General features: G+C 35.8%; 1 protein-coding gene across 5 annotated transcripts in view; it reads left to right on the forward strand.

The window, feature by feature from the left end:
* The window catches only part of HDAC9 (histone deacetylase 9), a 906,973-nt gene that overhangs the window by 72,692 nt on the left and 811,808 nt on the right, over positions 1-22,473 (forward strand). For all 5 annotated transcript variants that reach the window (XM_023512444.1, XM_023512455.1, XM_023512456.1 and 2 more), the window contains exon 2: positions 7,190-7,310. In XM_023512444.1, coding sequence (XP_023368212.1) covers positions 7,286-7,310 — 25 coding nt within the window. In that variant the 5' untranslated portion in view covers positions 7,190-7,285. The remainder of the gene's footprint in view (positions 1-7,189; positions 7,311-22,473) is intronic.

Genomic DNA, 22,473 nt, shown 5'->3' on the forward strand with positions numbered 1-22,473 from the left:
CCTTAATTAAGTCAAACTTTATTGTTCAGAGAGCCCTTTTTTTTTTTTTTTTTTTTTTTTTAGCAACTCCTTTGCCTTGACTGAAAAGGAGGCTTGTATATCCTGCAGTTTCTGGGCATTGTGAGTCTCGTTTTAAACTCAAATTGGTGATAATGGTGACTGTGACTTCCTATTGTCCAAGCAGGGAAGTTGCAGATAGGGCTCTTCAAAGACAATCCAATAAAAAAATTAATGGAATAAGGCTTTTTGATAAAATGTTCTTTATGACATAGAGGCTGCTTAAGATATGACTTGGGTACGGGGCACCCTGGGACAAAGCCCAGTATTTTAAAAAAGAAAGCTTACTATGAAAAGGTCTATTTTTATTAGTGCAGGTACTGTAGCTGGCAGGATTTCTTCCTATAAAATGCAATATCTAGCAGACCATTCCTGATTATGTTATGTATTTTTAGATGTTACCATTGAGTTATATTTATAGGATAGACTACTGAATCCTATCTTAAATATGCAAAATATATGCATAACTAACCTCTCAAGCTGCGTTCCCTGCTCTATATTATAACCAGCATTGTAGCCTGTGCTTAAATGGTTTTCCTAAAACTGTTAGAATGAAGCTGAAGCGCAGAAAGTGTGTGCGAGATGTGTGGCCCTCTGGGTGACACTTTCTGCTTTTAGCTGTACTCTGAGATATAGTCTGCCAATGTGGGAGGGGAATAAAAGCAATAATCTTGCACAGATAACTTCCCATAGACCAGAATGAACCAAAAGAAGTTGATGTGCTGGTCTTTGCCATTGTGTATGATGACTCAGAGCACCAGGGGTATGTTGTAGTATTAGGGAAGGTTAAATTACCAACTGCATCATTGCTGTGGCTCTTGGCTGTGCCCATCAGATTCCGAGTCCCCAGAGTCCCAGACCAACTTACTTGTTAGGGCAACGTAAGTATTATTGGGAGCATTATGAGTGCACTCCTGTATCTGCTATTAGAGTTGAGGGGTGAGAAGTATCCTTACATCTCTGCATTCCATATTCCCCGTCTTGATGAATAGTGGTTCAATTATTTTGAGGCAAACTTGAGTTTGTAGAGCTTGTCTAATAAAAAAATGGATTTCCTTGCAGGGGGAGGGGTGGGGAAGCTAAGACTTATAACAAGAAAGTGAGAATTTCCAATGATCTGAGAAATAACCTCAGATGAAAAGCCTACAAAATGATCCTGTCTTTGACAACATAATATATGGCCAAATTTTGGGGGGCGTCTGGTATCTACCTCAATTCATGAAGACATCTGTCCCATCTGGGTCTGCTTTTCCTACTTGGTTGCCCGAACTCTAGAAATTTTTTCTCTCTTATTCCAATCCAAATCAGAAGACTCTGCTTTGGTCTTTCAGAATTGTATATTTAACAAATTAGATAAATGATTCTGCCCTGGCTTCCCATCTGTTCCTGCAATTCCTCAAGAATTTATTGTGTCCATGGTCATCATGTCCTCCCTCCTGGATCTTTGTACCCTCAATGAATCCCCAAGAAAAAAAATAATGCACTAAATATTTTCTATTTAAATAAATTTCCAACTTATTTTTTTCTGAAATATTTGTCATGTATTTCCCATATGTATATGCAAAAATTAAAATAATTTATAATACACACACACACACACAAGGAACTTACTGTGCACCTGCCATGAACTAGGTATTGAATGAGCTAAGTATGCGGATTAAAGAGATGAATATGGAACAATCCCTGAACCTAAAGAATATGATCTCATGGTGGATAAAAGTACTCTGATAACTTAAGAGGTATTATTGTCTAACCTAGGAGGTAATATCATGTGTGTGGTACAAGACACAATGGAAACATAAACAAGGAAGTTGACCTTTTACTTGGAGTGGTTGGTTAAGACCAACCACTTGGTCATCTGACATGACCTTAAAGAATTCAAGGTGGGAGGTAGAGAAGAGGAAATAGTATCCTTTGCAGAGGAAAGGCACAAAAGCATGGACATGTGAATGATAATGTACAAGAATAATCAGACTAATAGTCAGTTAATGAGCTCTGGAACAGCCATACCAGTGCTCATCCAACTGTCCATTCTCGTCAGCTGGTGCCTGTGCCTCAGTAGTAAATAATGTTGAACATCACTCTAGGAGTAATGACAGACTGGGGGTAGGAGTGAGAAAAAGAAGGAAAGAGAAAAAGTGGACTGGAAAGAGACTCGAATTATTGTGAAGCAATTTGAATGCCAGCTAAGGAGCTGGTGTGTCACCAAATTGTATAACTCATTCATTCATTTTTACATTCCCTGATGGCAGGACTACCAGATAGAAAACTAGAACAAACTACTAATTGAGCCAACACAACATTATTTGAAATGGAAAGGAGGGCCCAGATAGGAAAGATATTTTTAAATATCTTTCATCAGAGTCAGTGTTCTGACTTTGGTGACTGTCTGTGAGAAATGGAAGAAACAGAAATGAAATAGCACCTGAGGTTTCTGTAATAGGTAACAGAGTGTCTTGTATGTACTCAATAAAAGTTGTTGAATTGAATAGAATGTTCAGAGCAATTTTCTAATGCTTTTCTCCAAAGTTAAAATTGTGAAAGAATTTCAGGTTCTAAGGTATCAGAGAGAGACTGTGGGTCAGATGAATCTCTTGGTGTTCAGTACACTGGCACAGTAGGCTTTTTCCACCAATAAACTGTTACTTGATTTGATAAATTGAGTCAGCTTATGAAGTGCACTCTGTAGAGGAATCAAGGCTAATGGCTCCATATGAGAAGGACCTGCAGATGACTGAATGGGCTTTGTAGACTGAACTATATGTTATGATTTTATCTAAGTCTGCGAATGATATATCAGAGTCACGTAGACAAGATTTTTTGTTACCTACGTAATCTATAAAAGCATTCTGCTTTCTTTGTAGCACTCCTGTTCAGAATAATACTAATTGCCCAAAAGGGAGAAAAACTGTAATAAGCTCAGAATATAGTTAAAGACCAAGAAGTATATTGTGGTATTTAAGGATTATGAAGTCTAAGTTAAATTTGAGTGCTTCTGCTGTGACATGACTTATAAACATTTATTCCAACATTTTGTGACTGAGTTCAATCTATTAAATGGCTATATAGGTTCTTTAGTAAAGAAGAACTGTATCTCAATGAGCTATTATTGAAATTATGAGGGCTAGGTAGGGTCTTGATATTCAAGCAGCTCTACTCAGATGGCCCATTAGTTCCTTGTGATTCAGCAGAGTCAGAAGACCAGTCCTACATTTACACGTCACATGTCTATGAACAGATCCCTGAAATTCTGTATGCCTGAGACTACTCATCTGTAAAATGGGAATAATAACAGTGTGTATCCCAAAGGACTGTTGTAAAGATAAAAGAATATACTCCATGTGCCAATTCTTTGCTACTTACAAATCTGTGCTGATTTGTGATGATATTATTATTGAACAGACCATGTGGGTGGAATGGTTAAAGGACTTATAGAAAGATCATCACAATTGAGATTAGTGGGAGGGGGATGAAATGTGTTGGTTCTCTCTCTCTCTCTCTGGCTGTGTGGGCAAGCTGAGACATTGCAAGATGTCACTGCCTTGGGTTGTTGCCCTGTCCTATCCCAGGATATTATAGCAGTAACTTACTTGCAGGGAGTTGATCAACATGCAGTCAGAGATGATCTTTTTGAAGCAAAGATCCTTAGTCTTTTATTGAGGATTCAAGTAGCTCAGGGAACATAATTAAAAATTAAAATAACCCTACCTGAATCTTAAGAGGCAAAGGATTCATTGCAGTAGTTTTGGTTTTGCTGTACTTGTGTTTATCTTTTTAAATGTGCACTTACATATATATCTTTTTTTATAGCATAATCAAACTCATATTCCAATTAATTGAAACTACTAATTGAAAGCAGATATATTTCCATTATATGCTATAATGATTGGTGCTTATAAACAATCTGCATTATTTTTCTGTTCTTTTGTTGGTTCTTTGCCTGCTTAAGGCCGGGTTGCCATTATTTGTAGTTCAGTTTATCATAGGAATGACTAATGGACAAGGGAAAGATAATCCTTATTCTAAACCATCTATTTCTGTAACCTTTTGGACCAAAAGTATGGGAAGATTTGACAATAAATTGGCCATTCTTATGGACAGATATTGAGTACTAACCCCTCTTTCTTTTTCAGGCAACTAAAATGATTTTAATTTATGTAAAATTCTGTATGGAATGATTTACATCTAAAAGGTGTAGATCATGCTGATAATCTGTTGATTTCATAGAGGGAAGCCTGTATGGCCATGAAATCAACAGATTATCAGCATGATGGAGGGAAGCATGTGATGCATCCAGACACAAGTGTGCATGTACATACCTCCAATCAATATCCCTGAAACATTTTAGGAGAGCTCTTTAAATGATCATATTCCAGTTGTGCTGCTATAGTTTTAGTGATAACTTTTGTTTTAATGTGCCTTATTAGAAATGGAAATGTAATAAATGGAAATTAGTATGTTACATAGAAATGCCTATTAATTTTCTTTATAATAGTGTTTGGATAACAATGCTTTCATAAAGTTAGAAGAAGACATCATGATTAAACATTTATTAAGAAGGTTGAGCGACTAAAAGAGTTGTTTAAATTTCCAAAAAATTGATATTTGGAAGCCAAATTTATATTTCCATCCAAGATTCACTTTGTAACTCAAGTTTTGAGCTATGTTGTAAAAACCCAATGATTATACACTTAGGCACAAATAAACATGTTAGGAATAGTCTTTACATGTGTTGTTTGTGGAAATAAGTGGCAATTTAATCTCTTAAACTGTAAGAGATTATTGATTAAATTTGAATTGTATCATCCATATACAAGTGTCATTTTTGCAAAGTGACGTTAAAAAATAGTATTTAAAGATAGACTAACTTGCTCTTGATGGAAGGCATCTTTCAAAGCTGCTGCACTTACATTTTCTGAATGTTTCCTGTCCCTTGCTGTTGCTCTTAATTTAAAACAAGGTACTGAGAATCAAGAATGTAGAAAGAACATTTATGGACTTGGCCCCTGTAGCTCAGCAGCTAGGGCACCAGCCACATACACTGGAGTTTGAACCCAGCTTGGACCTGCCAAACAATGACAACTACAACGACAACAGCAACAACAGCAACAAAAACAGTTGGGTGTTGTGGCAGGTCCTGTAGTCCTAGCTTCTAGGAGGGCTGAGGCAAGAGAATCACTTAAACCCAAGAGTTTGAGGTTGCTGTGAGCTGTGATGCCATAGTGAGACTCTGTCTCAAAAAAAAAATTATGAAATATTTCAAAGTACAACCTAAAAATAAAAATGACCAAAACTCATAGCTCACATTTATTAATTTAAGGTCATCAATTAATTCAAATTACAGTAAATTAAATTTTTATTTTATAATGCTTTAAATTTTGAAGCACATGACATGTTAATTTGCTTACCTATTAATTGAGGTGGGGTGGAATAAGAGAGTTACAATTTATCTATTAGCATGGTTTTTGTGAAAATAATAACAAATATAGTCATATGTCTCAAAGCTTTTATAACTATAAAGAACTATGTAAATGATGTTATATTGACACTTTTTTATTTAAAGTTAATGTCAGAATGTCCATTTTCTCATGTAAAAATTAAGTTTTTTTGCTCTTCATTATTCATATCTTTGTTTTATAGAGATGTTACTTTCTCATAGACATGGAAATTAAGATTGTTTTGATAGTGCTAATAAAATTAGCAGTATAAGTCTTATTTATTTTTATTTTTACTTTTCTTGGGACAGAATCTCACTCAGCTGTCCTACATGGTGTGCCATGGCTCATAGCTCACAGCAATCTCAAACTTTGGGGCTCAAGCAATCCTCTTGCCTTAGCCTCCTCAGTAGCAGTGGCTACAGGTGCCAGCCACTACTCCTGACTAGTTTTTCTATTTTTAGTAGAGATGGATTCTTGCTTTGCACAGGCTGATCTTGAACTCCTGAGCTCAGGGGATTCGCTTACCTAGGCCTTACCTAGGATTATAGGTGTGAACCAGCACACCACGCCAGCAGTATAAGTTTTAAAGGAGATTTATAAAACTGTACATTTTTATTGTTACTAAATCTTAATTCTTACTGAGCAATAGCCTTCAGGATCTGATGACACTACTATCTGTTTTAATAACTAAATAGCATATTTCTATTTAGAGACCACTGAAATATTATCAGTATTCTTGGTAATGCTATAAAGTTCTTCAAAGAAAATATGTATTTATATCCAGCTTTATACGTATGGGCAAAAATAGTAATAACACTTTCAAAATACTGATAGGAAAACGAGTCACAATAAATATGTTGGATTCTCAAGATAAAGGGATTTATAATTCTCAGAGTTATAGCATCTGTCTATAAAAATAGTACAGTTGGGATATACTATTTTGGTAAGAAGCTTATTAAGTGTCACTTTAAAAGCTGCTTTTATTTTTAAGTTTAACATTTCTGTAAATTGTTAGGAAAATGTCTTTTCAATTGCTTTTCCTCTAAGTGTCTAGAGGTGGGAGTACATTCAAGTTAAAGGCAGAAAGTCCCTTAAATTCCTTTCAAGAAGTCCATCCTGTTAGTTCATCCTGTCCTAGAAAGACAATGGCTGTTATTACTTTTGGGTGGAACAAGATTGCAAAAGACTTCAAGAAGAAGTGACAATTGTTATGGGAGTTTTCTGTCATTCTTACAGTTTATGGCCTATTTGTTCCTGTTTTTAGTTCATTAAACATTTCTTTTCTCTCTCTCTCTTTTTTTTTTTTTTGCCGAGAAGTCCCATCAGTGAACGGAAGTCTTTGACAACCATAGTTTAAAGTGCTATGCAGTGAGATATTTATATCCAAAAATCCCCTAAAACATAATAATGAAAATAGCAAACAAATTACAGTGATACTGCCTTCTCAAAGATTCCTTCTGTATCTATTATTTTATTTTAGTGTCCATAATATTCCTGTGCCAGAAGCAGGACTGCTAAATTTGCTTTTTAATAGATGAAGACGTAGAGACATGGGAAGTTGGTGTGACTGCTTCAAAAACCCTTGGTGTCAAACTGTAGCTGAGCTGTGACTCAAGGCCAGTTCTCTCTGTTTCTTTTCTGGTGTGACTTGACATAGCTTGTATCTTACACATTGTATATTTTTTATGTTCTAGGTTTCTCCTCTGCCGGACCCTCTGGGACCACTATTGGCAGCCGAAGAAACGAAGACTGTGAATCCTCATCCTAGTCTATTAGTCCTTCTGCTTCCCATGATGAGCTCACCAGTGCAGCCTGGTCAGTCTGGTTGTTTCTTAAACCATTATTAGACTTTATGTGAAAGATACTGTCTTTTGGTGTTTCAGACCTAGCAAGTTAAGTCATGAGGAACATTTTTTCTTTTCTGATGATAAAAAAAATCAGTTAATATAATGCTAAATGTTGAATTTTGCATTCTGTAGCTACTTCTCTATTACTTAGCCTACTTTGCTTCCAGGTCAACTAATTTCATTGGCATTGTAGACTGTGCACTGGGTTTTAAGTCTTCTGCTTCTACTGTACCATTCAGGTTGAATTTTATGAATTTATGAATATTAAATATTACATAGGAATCTAATTTGCACTCCTAGTCTTTCTGACCTAAAAGATGTCTGTATGCTTCTAAATTATGCTGTGGGGCTTTGGATGTCAGCTTGTGGATTGAGTCCGCCTCCATCTGTTTGATACACCGGAAAGATATTTTTCCTCTCCACCCTTCTTTGCTGCCACTCCTGTTTCCTATATACATATTTAATTATAATCTTAGCACCTGCTTCCTCTGAATCCAGACTGATATGTGTGGATCCTGTAGTGTGGTGATCAGCACAGCCAAAGCCCATTCTTCCAGGAATGGGGTGTCACTTTTGGAACAAACACAATTCAGGTTTTGGGAATGATTGAGTGGAGTCAGATACCACATGTTAATAACAGACAAATTTTAAAAGAATTTTCTGCTAGGATCATTAGATAGCATTTATTTCTATGTATTTTTCAGCATACTGATATTTTTGAGTTTTCAACGCTCTAAGTTGAAGCTTATATAATGCTATTCAGGACTTGGGAAAACTTTTGCCAAGATTTCCACTCCTTGGATTGCTACATCCAGTTTAGCTGCTCAGGAATTCCATTGTCTCGTCAACCTTTCTTCACATTCCCAACAGGCTGCCAAATTGTTTGCTGAATTTGGAACTGGGAATTGTTGGAAAGTATAGTTGTGATTGTTATTTCTAAATGATGTATTAAAGAAATCCCAGAATCTTTAGTTATAACTATAGTTTATAACTAGCATTTTGTCATTTGGTTAAGCATATGAAAGTTATCTAGACCTGTTATCTCTGAATCTGCATAGCCTAATAGTTCTCAAACTTTAGTATGCATTGACATCATTTGGTGAGTTTGTTAAAATAAGCTCCATACTCAACAGTTTTTGGTTTAGTGGTTCTAGGGGTGGAGCCCAAGAATTGTGATTTCTTGGGCCCCACCTGGGGATCATACTTTGGCAACCAGAATTCTAACCTCCTATATCTGTTTTGTAGCTCCTCCACCTCCATCCTCCACAGTCAACATTGTTGGCATATATTCTATGAGCTATGTTGCTCATTTAAGTTTAGTATAGCTTATTGTTCTTTCTGTTGGGGTGAACTTAAAATAATATTTTCATTTTATAAGCATATATTGAATTTTAAGTGTTATTACATATATTTTTGTATAAATTCACCATTTCAAAGTTGCATAATTTAAAAGAGTCACTTAATTTATAACTACTATGGTTATTCATTTATATATTTGTACTATTTGACTGCAGAAGTTGGAATACCCTAATAACTCCCTAAGAATGTTGATTTTATAATATGAAGATCTCCCTTTGAGGCTATTTTGACAAGGAAGTTCTTGTAAGTCATGATAATTGTTCAGTTAGAAGAATGGAAAGTGTGGGATAAAGGAGACAATCATTGAGTGAAGCTCATTTTACTTTAAAGTCACTAAAATTTCCTGATGTATCTTTTTTTTTTTTTTTTTAGACAAAGTTTTATTATAAACCTCGGTAGAGTGCTGTGGCGTCACAGTTCACAGCAACCTCAAACTCTTGCACTTAAGCGATTCTCTTGCCTCAGCCTCCCAAGTAGCTGGGACTACAGGCACCTGCCACAACACCTGGCTATTTTTTTGTTGCAGTTGTCATTGTTTAGCTGGCCCCGGACTGGTTTTGAACCTGTCGGCCTCAGTGTATGTGGCTGGTACGTGCCCTAACCACTGTGCTATGTTGTGCTGAGCCAATGGTGTATCTTTTTTTTTTAATTTTTATCATTAATCATTCTGCTCTTTTGAGAACAACATTAAGCAGAAGTCTCAATCAACTGTGTTTAGGAAATGTTTATGAATGAAATCTGAAGTTGAGGAAAGTCATGGTAAATGCGCCAGGTGGGTAGGTGTCTCGTCTATTTATTTAAAGTACCAAGCTATGATCAGAGACCTGAAATGCACTTTGCATATATAAAGGAAGATATCCTTGCCACAAACATAAAATATTCTTCTGCTGTTATTAGTGATATCTTATGATGCCATATATTCTACTGGGGAGAAAGAATTTGTTTGACTTAGAAGAGTTTTTCTTATGTCTCCCCTTTTATTTTTCACTATCTAAAAAGAGAATTAAATTGGTCTTATGCAATCACCATCCATTTATTTTGCGTTTGTTTCACAAATGGCTGTAAAGAGTTATTGTGCACCAGAAAGAAAAATAGACTCACTCCAGTAGTTCCAGAAATTCTTTAATAGTCCATGTTTCAGATCATTTATGTGTGTGAGTATTTATGTGTGTCTTCACAATTGCTGCTGGGATAGTGTGAATTCTTACTTTTCCCTTGCATTAACACTATGCTCAGAGAAGTTTTCCATCTATATTAAAATACAGTTGATATGAAGTACTAAATGCTCCTGTCTTAAGCATGTACTCAGTCAAAAAATACATGCTGTTTTTTGTATATATGATTCACTAGTTTTTATTTAATCTTGCTGCCCTAGTACTATCCAGAGTTAGAATATTGGGCATTGCTTTGGAGCACTAAGGAGCCTGAATGGAGGGAAGATTAGATAATCTGTCTGGTTAAGATTGACAGCTAGCAGTTGATATATTCATTCATTCAAAACTTATTAAGCATCTATCTTGTACCAGGCAGTATGTTACTCAACAGAGAAAGAGTACTAAAACATGTTTTCTACCCTTATGACAGAAATGTTAATCATTTCGGCCAATTATGTGTTAAATGTTTTAATAATTACAGACCAGAAATTCATCTCTATAAAGCAGTATGGATATTATTTCTAGTAATTTAATCTTTATCAGAATTGTCAAATCTCTGAAGGAAAGACTTTAGGGATCACCTAATCTAGAGTTTTCCAAACAATGTGAGATAATAAAAACCACCTAGCTGTTGCTAAAAATATAGATTATCAGACTCCTCCCTCAAAAAATCTTATGCTGTAGACCTGTAGAAAGGGTGGGTACTGGGTAATACCTAACACATAGTACTCTTCACTGTGACTTGGCAAAGTACAGAATGCTTAGTCTGCTTAACAGTACTAGTGTTTCTCATTTCGAGAATCTATAAAAACAAAAACATCTGTGATTAAGTCCTATGTCAAGTAAGTCCTGTGAGCCAAAATAAGATAATTCAGTTATTTCATTCTCTGATGGTAAACAAATGAAAAGCTAACACTGCTGAAACCTAGGGGGAGAAAGCAATTAGTAGGGAAAATTCTAGTGGCTTACATGTATCCTCTGCTATCTAGGCTGTCCTGTTTTTATGGGGGAACTGAATGGACCAAAGAGGTTCTTTTGGAGTGCAATTTTTTTCCACAAAAGAAGTTTAAATCTATTTTAAACCAAAGCAAATTTTTAGTATGTTCCCAAAGATATAGAAAATGTGACTTGAGCATGAATGTTTCTAAAACCAAATAAATTGGGCTGCATCCACCCCAAAATGATTTTAGTATGACTTTTAAGTTTGATGAATTTAATTTTTATAATATAATTTTGACAAAAATGCATCCAAATGAATTTTCCAAGCATAGAGTATCATGTGCATGATGCCCCTAGAATTGGACAATTCAGTGGCCCAGTGGGCTTCTGGGTAGGTTTGGAAGAGCTGTGAAGTTTTAGTTAAGCATGGTTAAAACTATGTTGCAGGCTCGGTGCCTATAGCTCATCATCTAGAGTGCCAGCCACATACACCAGAGCTGGCAAGTTTGAATTCAGCCCAGGCCTGCCAAACAGCAATGACCATGACAAAAAAAATAGCCAGGTGTTGTAGTCACTTGTAGTCACAGTTACTTGGGAGGCTGAGGCAAGAGAATCACTTAAGGGCAAGAGTTTGAGGTTGCTGTGAGCTTTGATGCCATAGCACTCTACCAAGGGTGACATAGTGAGACTCTGTCTCAAAACAACAACAACAACAAAAATCAAGCCCCCCCAAAAAACTGTGTTGCAAAATCCTGTAACTTTGATTTTCAAAGCCCATTATATAAAGTTAGTTCATTTCCCTTTTATTTATCATTGTGGGAACACTTATAACAACTACCCTGCCAATATGGAGTGAGAGGACTAGGCTATTTATATAAACTAAAGATATATAGCAGCATCTGATACTCTATTCAATTTCTCATAGGCTAATCTTGGGCAAAAATTAATTAAAAGATTTCCCTTCATGCGTCTGTTTTGCTAAGCAGCTGAATTCTCTTACAGAAATGTAGAGTAGGTTTAACTAATGATCAAAAAGTTCTTTGAAATATAAATTGTTCTGGAAATGCTAAGTAGTATAAACAATTTGAGGGTAAGCATTAATAAAAGCTTCACTGCAAGCATTTTTAAAGAGGACTAATAAAAGCTTCATAGTTCAATTAATACAGCACAACATTGGGTTTTCTAGAAGCATATGGGACCCAGAAGGCCTGCCCCTGTTTTTAAAATTTACGAACTCTTTAATGATTCACCACTTTTCCTCCAGTGCATTACCCACTGTGGTGCTATTTAGTCATTAAGTAGGAAACTAAAACCAGGACAAAGCTACAAACAAATATCACAGTGTCCAAGTGGGTGTTTTTCCTTCAGTTTGTTTGCAATCTGTTACCATAAAAATGAATGTTAAATGAAATAGTCATAGGACAAATCAAATAGGTTATGGCTTCCCCAGATGAGCATGATCTGTTGGCTCTTTAATGAAATACAGGTCAAATCCCTTTGCAAGAAGTTCTGTATAGCTAAAATATTTTCAGGCTACTTGCCTATTATCTATTTCAAGTAATATTCAAGAAAAATATTTCAACATAATAAAATAAATTAGTCCCTTGAAGTTTGCTATAACAGAATTTGACCACAGGGTATGGTTATTAGTAGGGGCCACTGTATGTTAAACTTATTAAATATTGTTTTAGGTTTTTCTAACACTTAAACTCATTCTTTTGCTATTCCTAATTCTAAACTTCTCAATCTGATATTTAAATTTGAAGCATAAACCAAAGAAAGTATTTTATTTATTCTCTACTTCCTGAGGGGCAGTGCTTTAATAGTCAGGCATAAGCCTGTCCCCAAAATGGTCGGTACAAATTTATTTACACATTGATTTGTCTTCATATTTTGCTTTTCATGATTAATTTTGGTGGACAATTCAACTTCTAGAAATGTTTCTAATTGTTTTCATTATTATAATGCTACAAACAAACGCTATCATGCTATAGTTCAAACTAAAGAGAAGGTTATTTTCCACTCGTATAGATTAAAAGAGTTTTTCTGCATTGTGGGATGTTCTGTTTTTTAGTGGCTATTCAGAGGCCCAGACAGCTCCCAACTTGTGGTTTGTACATCTTCAACGCACAGATTCTAAGGTCAATGTGTGTTTGTACATCAAGCTCATAGAAGAGAAATGCAAAAAGTGAATTGTGTGTGGGTTTCCATAGGCGTATCACTTCTGTTCACATTTCATTGAGTGAAATTTAATCACATGGCCATACTTACCTACAAAGGAGGTTGGGAAGTGTAGTCTAGCAGTACTCCAGGAAGAGGAAGAAACAGGTTCAGTGAACAGCTGGACAGTCTCTGCCACATTTATCTTGAAATTTATACCTAGAAGCGAGAATATGGTATTGCTTACAAGAGGTGGATTGTTTCATAATGTATTGTTGATTAGGTCAATTATTAAAAAGTTAAGTAAGGCAAGTAAGTTTCCTTTAAAGAGATAGAAACAGAATAAAATCAGGGCATATCAGCTTACCTACGTTTTCTACTAGTTGCCTGAGTAGGAATCATGCTGAATAGATCATGCCCAGTCTTGCTATTAGAAAATTCAAGTTCTTGTTAGTGAGAATTCTTTTGCAGTTTTGGCTGGGGCCAGGCTTGAACCCGCCACCCCCGATCTATGGGGCCAGTGTCCTACTCCTTGAGCCATAGGCGCCACCCCAAAGAATTCTTTTGAAAATAGGAATAAAATGTATGATGTAGAATATTATGTTTTTATAATTAATGTATGAAAGTTATGTCAGTTTATCTGAGATTATAATTGCATTTGTGCCAAGGAAGAAGTACTTTAAATTTTATATTCCCAATTTTTATATGCACTCTTTATTGCATGTTAGGATAATGTTTTTAAAAACATTTTTAAGGGGAGGGCAAGATGAGTGGATTGCTTGAACTGAGGAGTTCCGAGACCAGCCTGAGCAAGAGAGAGACCCCATCTATACTTTAAAAAAAAAGAAGAAGAAGAAGAAGAAAAAGAAAGAAAAGAAAAGAAAAGAAAAGAAAAGAAAAGAAAAGAACCAGCAGGGCACTGTGGTGGGTACCTGTAGTCCCAGCTACTCCAGAGCTGAGACTAGAGAGGATCGCTTGAGCCCAAGAGTTTGAGGTTGCTGTGAACTATATGATGATGCCACTATACTCAACTCAGGACGACAGAGTGAGACTCTGCCTCAGTCAGATATATAGTGCTTGATAAATACTTGTTTTAGGCTGAATTTTTTTCATGAAAGCAATTACTAAAAATGTGCTAGACTATATATTTTATGAAGTCCTATGAACAAGGTCTTAGAACCTCTGCAAAATATCCATGTATAGTTTTTTGTTAATAGCATTATATGGGTCCTATATAGGATAGGTTTTTTTTTCTGTATAGCTTAGAATTTGCTCTTAAGAGTATCAAAACTGTGGGCGTTCATGTGTGTGGTGTGTGCTTATGTTGCAATACTTTAACAATTCTAAGAGAATACAGAGGTATGTGGAACCATGTAACATGCACTCACACTAAGTAATCCCCAAATGCTTTATTTCCTATCATTTTCTGTATATTAATTTTTATCTGTCTTATTTTGAGAACGGCAATGTATAGCAGTCTTCTTCATTTATAATTTATTGCCTCTACTTTGTTGTAGGGTTATAAAGCTAAGAACTATGTTAAATAAAAATTTTAGTAGATAGTAGATCCTAACTTCCGAAGATGTGCAAAGGTCTCTTTTATGAGCAAAATACATATGTTTTGCTCATATGTACTTACACGTATGCTCATGCTGTAATTACATTTTAACTGTCTCCCCTTCCACCCCACTCTCTTTAATTTCTTTGTTCTTTCTATATTTACTATATAGACTTATAAAATTTTGAGTTTCCAATAGGTGAGACATTGTTATAGTTTTAATTTTACTGTGCTTTCCCCTACAAATTACGACCAATAAGTCTTGTAATGCATTCCCAGGTGTTGATTCCTGTTGCTCTGGATTCACTTCAATATCCAAAATGAAAGACTCATGACTAAATTATTATGGGAAACAGAAACTCAGTGATAGTCAATAAAATTGTTTTAAACTATTTTTTCATAATAATCCCCTGGCATTTGATTATGTAAGGCTCTTCCCTCTTATGATAGATGATTGCTTCTTAGATATTATTGTGTAATTAACTTTTCTTCTGGACTTTTAACTTCCATGAAAACTTTCTCTTCATATCAGTATTGTAGTTCCACTGGAAACTGCTCTGGGTGAGCTGGGGATTTTCCTCTGAAGTTGAAATTTGCCCTAATAATTTTCCTTTCTTTGGAATTAATCCTGTGAGTCCTATGAGAGTACATAGTACATAATCATAACAGTACATGAATGGGCACTCACCTTTTATCTTTCACCCTCAGAAGAAATTGTCCTTTGGAAAGAAATGTTGAAATGAAAAATTATTAATAAAAAACAAGTCATGAGTTTTGGGCTCTTTAGAAATGTAATGTGTTTAATAAAAGAGACATCTTCTGGGTCTACTGTTACTAGAAAGGCTACCTACCTTATCTATTATTTTTCTGATGAAATTTCCAGGGCTTTATGGAGATCCAAGACTGCCATACAAATGAGAAAAGTCAGAACTTTATCTTGAACCCCTCTTTTAAAAAAATATCTGGTATGAAAAAAATATTGCAAGTCATTGTAGTTCCTTGTTTGGTTTGTCACTACGGTTCCAAATGTTTGCCCAGTGTGTTAGTGTGTTCATGGGTATGAACATTTTGGGATATATTACTACAATTCAGGGTACACTGCCTATTGGGATATATTATTAACCCAGTGATTATGAAATAGTTCTCCAAAAGTCCTATCACATGTTGCAGTGAATGTTGTATGAAAAAAGTATTATGGGCCAGGTACAGTGGCTCAAGCCTGTAATCCCAGCATTCTGGGAGGCTGAGGCAGGAGGATCGCTTGAGCTCAGCAGTTCAAGACCAGCCTGAGCAAGAGTAAACCCCCACCTCTACAAAAAATAGAAAAAATTAGCCAGCAGTGGTGGTATGCGTCTGTAGTCCCAGCTACTTGGGAGGCTGAGACAGGAGGATCACTTGAGCACAGGAGTTTGAGATTGCAAAGCTATGATAATGCCACTGAGAGACTCTGGCCTATCTCAAAATAAAAAAAAGTATTGCAATTAGAGATATTTTAAAAACTACTTTTAGAAAATTAAAGTATATAGCTATGAAAATAATGTTTGGGTAAAATTTTTTGTTCTTTTGGAATGCACCTATATCCTTGTGCCTATGTTATTGTGCTTCCTTTTTTATTGAAGAAGAGTTGACTATGTCTTATTTTGGCTTTGTGTTTAAAGTGAAACAATAAATTGTAAAACAAAACATTTGTACCCTTACATTATTCTGAAATAAAAAAGAAATACAAAATAAATTGTAAAGCATGTTAAAAGTTCTTCATATGTCAAAGAAAGGACCTAGAAATTAGCAGAAAAGTTCAAGAAGCCAATTGTAGAAAGAGGAAAAATTATATTTACCATAACTCGTGTTATGTGTGTGTGCTATTAAATTTTCAAATTTTAATAAAGTATGTCAAGGTTGAGTTTGTTTTCCCTTCTGTTGGGAGAACTGGTAATCCACCTACCCATCTGCCTTCCTACCTGTCTTAGTTTTTCTTTGTTTCTTTTTCTTTTAAAAAGATTTAGGGTCTACATAAGTAAATTTTGAAAAATGAAATACATGAGAAGGAAGGAAAATGAAGGGAAATTGGGTAAATACACTTTGCATTTAAACTTAATTTTTATAGAATCCCTAGAAAAGGGATATGTGTCTGAGCTTTTTGGTAGTGAGTCTGTTTCCTATCATGAGATTAATCTTCCTTAGCCTAAATCTGATTTAGTCACTGTCCTGTTTAAGAAATGTCAGTGGCTCTTTATCATCTCTAAGGTACACAAGAACCCCTTACCCTTTTCCAGCTTGTCTTCCTATTTCTCCTCAGTGAACTCCATAGGTCTAGTTTTCCTGCCTTTGGGCTTTTGAGTTCCCCCTTCTCCTTGCTGGGAGAGGCTTGTTTATGGAACCCTTCAAGACTCAGTTCCTACTTCCTTCTCTGCGAAGCCTTCTTGGGTGACATTGACATTTGTTACCTCTCTCAACTCTGAAACTTACCTCCTGGTGTTGGGGGTAGTCTTTTCCAATAGACTGAGATTTGGGAGGCCAAGGGACATCTTGTAAGTTTGTTTGGCATAAAATGAAGCCTGTTTTATTTATTGCTTTCTTCATTAAAGTAATATACTGCTTAGCACATAAAAGGAGCCAAATAAGTGAAGGACAAAGGACACTTTGTGACAAGGGTGACTGTATTGGTGCTTGGGGCTGTAGAATTGGGGAAGGAGGAAGCAGTTGGAAATATTTGAGCAAAACCACGCTGTTTCATCTCTTTGTGAATCTTCTCTTTCCTTTGTTTCTTCTTTACTCATCTGTTGACTTTCTATTTTATTCACCTCTTCTGAAAAACAACTTTTTTTTTCTGAACGACAATGTTAAGATATTCTTTTGCCACTACCCTGAGATATCACCTAACTTCAGTGAGAATAATAGCCCACATCACAATGTCTCATAGCTGCAGATGCTGGTGTGGATGTAGAGAGAAGGGAATACTTTTACATTGCTGCTGGGACTGCAAACTAATACAACCTTTTTGGAAGGAAATATGGAGAATTCTCAAAGAACTCAAATTAGACCTTCCCTTTGATCCTGTAATCCTATTACTAGACATCTACCCAGAAGAAAAAAAAGTCCTTTTATTATAAGGACATTTGCACTAGACTGTTTATTGCAGCTCAATTTACAATTGTCAAAATGTGGAAACAGCCTAAATGCCCACCAGCCCAGGAATGGATTAACAAGCTGTGGTATATGTACACCATGGAATACTATACAGCCATTAAAAAAGCTGGAGCCTTTACATCTTTTGTATTAACCTGGATGGATGTGGAACATATTCTTCTTAGTAAAGCATCATAAAATGGAAATTCTTGTGCTCAATTCTAACATGAAGGCAGTAGATGATCTAATACAAGGGGAGGGGTAGTGGAATAAGGGATTGGGGAGAAGAGAGGAGCAGGGGGATGGGAGTCACAGTGTATGGCACACCTCTTGGTGGCAGGACACAATTATAAGAGGGACTTTACCTAACAAACACAGTCAGTGTAACCTAATTCTTTGTACCCTCAATGAATCCAAAACAATTAATAAAAGAGATATTCTTTTGCCTGTACTTAGTGCCACCCACTGCGATAGTTTTTGATCTTCTCTTTGAGGTATTCTTTGAACAATAAACATTGCAATAGGGAGGTCATTGTTAGCAAGACTTGTGGTTTCATACTGAGTTCCCTAAATGTTGGGAAGTCACTAAGTGTGGATCTGCTTAACTGGCACAGTAGTTAGAATGAGGCCCACCACTCTTTTTCCTTTTAGTAACTTGAAACTTCTCTGTTTCAATGTTTATAAACCACATTCTTTCTCATAAACAGTGAGTAGTTGACTGAGCACTGTAGTTAAGAAAAGTGGAAAGAGTAAAAGGATTTTGAATTGTGGTTAAATAGGAAATTAAATTAGTAAAATTCATTGGTCCAACATTCTTTACACTTTCAAAACTAGTGTCTTTCTGCATACTGTATAATTATCAGTAACTTTTTAATAGACTAGGTTTTCTGAGGACCTTCTGTAAAATATGTAAAAAGGAAAACAACCGATTTAAATTTTATGACTTTTCATTCTAGATGTTTCCAGTTCCTCTTATTTAAAATGATGAACTTATAAACAATTTAAAAGTAACAGTTAAAGTCTTCATAAAGATTAAATTAGGATCTTTAATTTTCTTGTGTCTTCATAAAAGATGGGTTTTTGGCTTAATTATTTGACAGTGTTGTTATATGGCATTTGATGGAGAAGTTATATATCTATTAAAATGAAGTTCCTTTCTTATCTGCCTACAAAGTTTTTTTTTTTTTTTCCCTAAAAATTATGGCAAGAACAGATGTGCAACAGGCAGGCACTGCATGTCTTCCACTCAGAGCTCTCTGGAGAACCTCTTTGGGTTGGCTTCTGTTTGCCACACACATAACAAGTATGTCTTTACCTGCATGATGCAATGGTCCAGCCTCCTGTGGGATAACATCCACTGACAATGATGCCATAACCCATTCGTTGATCGTAAACTCCCTGAATCCAACAGGGACTTGCCCCCATCCAAATGAGTGACTAATTCTTAAACTACCAGGTAAGGCTGAGGTCCTAAGGGAGGAGGGGCATGTTAAGGTTGGACTGTTTATTTTGCTTGTTATAACTACAGGATCATTAAGGAAATGTTTATATCCTGTTTGGGTTATATGCTGTTAACTAATATATAGGATGAAGAGGTTTTGATCTTTTTGCTGATTCTTCCCTTATAACATTCTCTTCTCCCTACCAAAGGAAAAATTGCTCACACTCATTTATCTTTGCTTACAGCATTTTTTTTCTTACCTATCGTTTCAGGAGAAATTATATCAATACAAATGAATATCTGAAGTTATTAATGAAAGCTCAAGGACTTAAATACAAGCTCTGGAAACCCCCTGTCATCTATCCTTTATTCACTAAATCTCCTTTTGTCCTAGTTTCCTCCTCATGAATTTGTTATGTTGGTATATAAAATTTATAATCGTAAAAGAGAAAGTAGAGTATCACATGTTCACTTAGAATTAATCCTACATACGTCTGTGCTCCCCCTCAACCCCCGGTCAACTGTGACCTGCAACTATCCTTTTGTTAATGTCACTGTAAAATCTTATGTCTTTGGGTCTTTTTATTCTGATGTGATTGAGGCCCGAAGCCACCATTTCCCACTTCTATCAGTTTCTAGTTTTGTCTCCATCTCACGGTTTGCTTACTTCTGAGCAAATAAAATTATGCCATCTCTTCCTTTTTAAAAAATTATATCCAGCTCCCTACTTTATCCCACCCACGATAGCAAGTGACTTAATTGCCTTGCTTCACTTTGTGGTGTGTTTTTATACTGTTTTTCATGCCAGCCTTTCTTGTGAGCACCTGCCTGCCTCCCACTTACCCTATGGACATTTGCTGTTGTATATTGATTACATATTAGTGAAAATGTTTGGCTTAGCATCTTTTCGGACCTTGTACTGGCAACTTTGTTTTATCATTTTTGTCAAATGATTTTTTAAAAATTTTGTGTCAAGTCAGGCATGTTGTTGATAAAAATAATGATATGTAGTTTGTCACATTTTATGGTTTCTATCCTGTGTGATCTGAGTTTGTATTTGGTCCCCATATTTAGATCAGTGAGTCCCAGAATTCAGTGCTCTATAATATGTAGCAGGCAATAAACTAGAAAGGATAAGCATGCCAGAAGGAGTCAGAAAATTCCTATTAGACACCCAGCTCTGTCCTCACTAACTTTGTGCCTTTGGATGAGTTACTTTATCTCTCTGGACATCAAGTTTTGATCTTGATTAGTTTCCTGTGACTGTAGTAACAAATGACCACAAACTTGGTGATTTAAAGCAAGAGAAATGCATTCTTTTACAGTTTGGGAGAAATTTATTCTCTCATAGTTTCAGAAACAAGTTTCAGCTTCTGGGCTGAAAATAAGGTGTTTGTAGAGCCTTGCTCTGCCTTCAGAGATTCTAGGGGGGAATCTGTTTCTTGCCTCTTGTAGCTTCTGGTGGCACTGGCCTTACTTGGCATGTGACTGTATCACTTCAGTCTTCGATTCTGGGTCACACGGCCTTCTCTTCTGTGTGTCATAGCTCTCTCTGCTTCCATTTTATACAAGTATATGCGATTGCATTTAGGTCCCACCTTCATAATCTCAAAATCTTTAATCACATCTGTGAAATTCACTTTGCCATATAAGGTAATATTTGCTAATATTTGAGGGATAATGATATGAATATCTTTAGGAGTACCACCTGCCAAACAGCCAAAATAATTTCTGAAGTTATACTGGCTGTAATTTCTATTCACATATTTGTTGTTCATTTCATTCATTCATCACTCACTCATTCACCAGCCTTTTATTTCATCACCACTATGTATCAGGCACTGTGTGAGATATTAGGAATAACAGCCCGGTGCCCATAGCATAGAGGTAACAGTGCCAGCCATATACACCAGAGCTGGTGGGTTCAAACTCAGTCTGGGCCTGCTAAGCAACAATGACAACTACAACAAAAATAGCTGGGTGTTGTGGTGGGAGCCTGTAGTCCCAGCTAATGGGAAGGCTGAGGCAAGAGAATCGCTTAAGCTGAAGAGTTGGAGGTTGCTGTGAGCTGTGATGCCATAGCACTGTATGGAGGGTGACAGAGTGAGACACTGTCTCAAAAAAAAAAAAAAGGAATAACTCAACGACCATGCCTTTAATAAATTTATTACATTCTTGGCAAGATTACCATGCAGAATATATGTGAGTACTGAGATAAAGCTGACAGACAACTTTATTCTATTACATATTAGATTAATTCTTTGCATGTCCTCTTTTGCATAATTCTAGAACATAAGCCATCATCAAGCCTCAGTGCTCATAATTCCTTTCAGTAACTATAGAGGTTACATGCCAAAACCTATGGGCCAAAAAGTGTTTCGTAGGGGACACAGCATTTTATCAGCTATAATTCAATTCAAAAGTATATATATTTTGTGCATGAAACAAAGTTTGTGTACATGAGGTCAAGTATGGAATTTTCCATTTGTGATGTTGCTAAGCCTAAGATGTGACGCATCAAGAAGTTTTAGATTTTGGAACATTTAGGATTTTAGATTAGGGTTATTCAACATGTATAAACAGATAAAGTTTCCTATGCTTGTTTTTAGCTCTCATTGATCCAAATAAGAATCCAGGATATTTATTTGAAAGGTTTAGGGCAGTGGTTCTCAACCTTCCTAATGCCACAACCCTTTAATACAGTTCCTCATGTTGTGATGACCCCCAACCATAAAATTATTTTCATTGCTACTTCATAACTGTAAGTTTGCTACTGTTATGAATTGTAATGTAAATATCTGATATGCAGGATGTATTTTCATAGTTACAAAGGGGTCATGACCCATAGATTGAGACCCACTGGTTTAGGGTGTTAAGTATTTTAATGTTATAATGCTGTATTTCTTGTGCTAGTTTTCTCAGAATAACATTTTTTTATTGAGATTTATAATTTCAACTATTACAAAATTAGCATCATACCTAAACTCTTAAGAAATACTGCAGAGCTCACTGTAGTCTGTATCCTGCAGGTCCTATTTTTCCTGGTACTGTAGTTGACTTGCAGTGTAAAATGTGGTTCTTCTACATAATTCGTCTCAACTAACTTTATTAGGAAAATTAATGGAATGGAAATCTCACATAAGTGTTCGATTAGAATCAAGGGACATCAAGCTAACTTGCTATAAAGGTCAAAGATGGGCTTTCAGAGCAAGTAATTTTATGGTTAGAAGTAAAACAACTTTATTTACAGATAGTAATCAACAAGCAAAACAGTTCATCATTTGTTATTTGAAAAACATCAGGGAAGCCAGTGATTCTCATCTTGGACTATGCATTAAAATCACCTGAAGAACTACTACTAATAAAAATAAAACCCCAAAATCTGAACCAGGAC

Source organism: Otolemur garnettii, unplaced genomic scaffold, assembly GCF_000181295.1.
Source record: "Otolemur garnettii isolate 467f Iridium unplaced genomic scaffold, OtoGar3 scaffold00028, whole genome shotgun sequence".
Taxonomy (NCBI): Eukaryota; Metazoa; Chordata; class Mammalia; order Primates; family Galagidae; genus Otolemur; species Otolemur garnettii.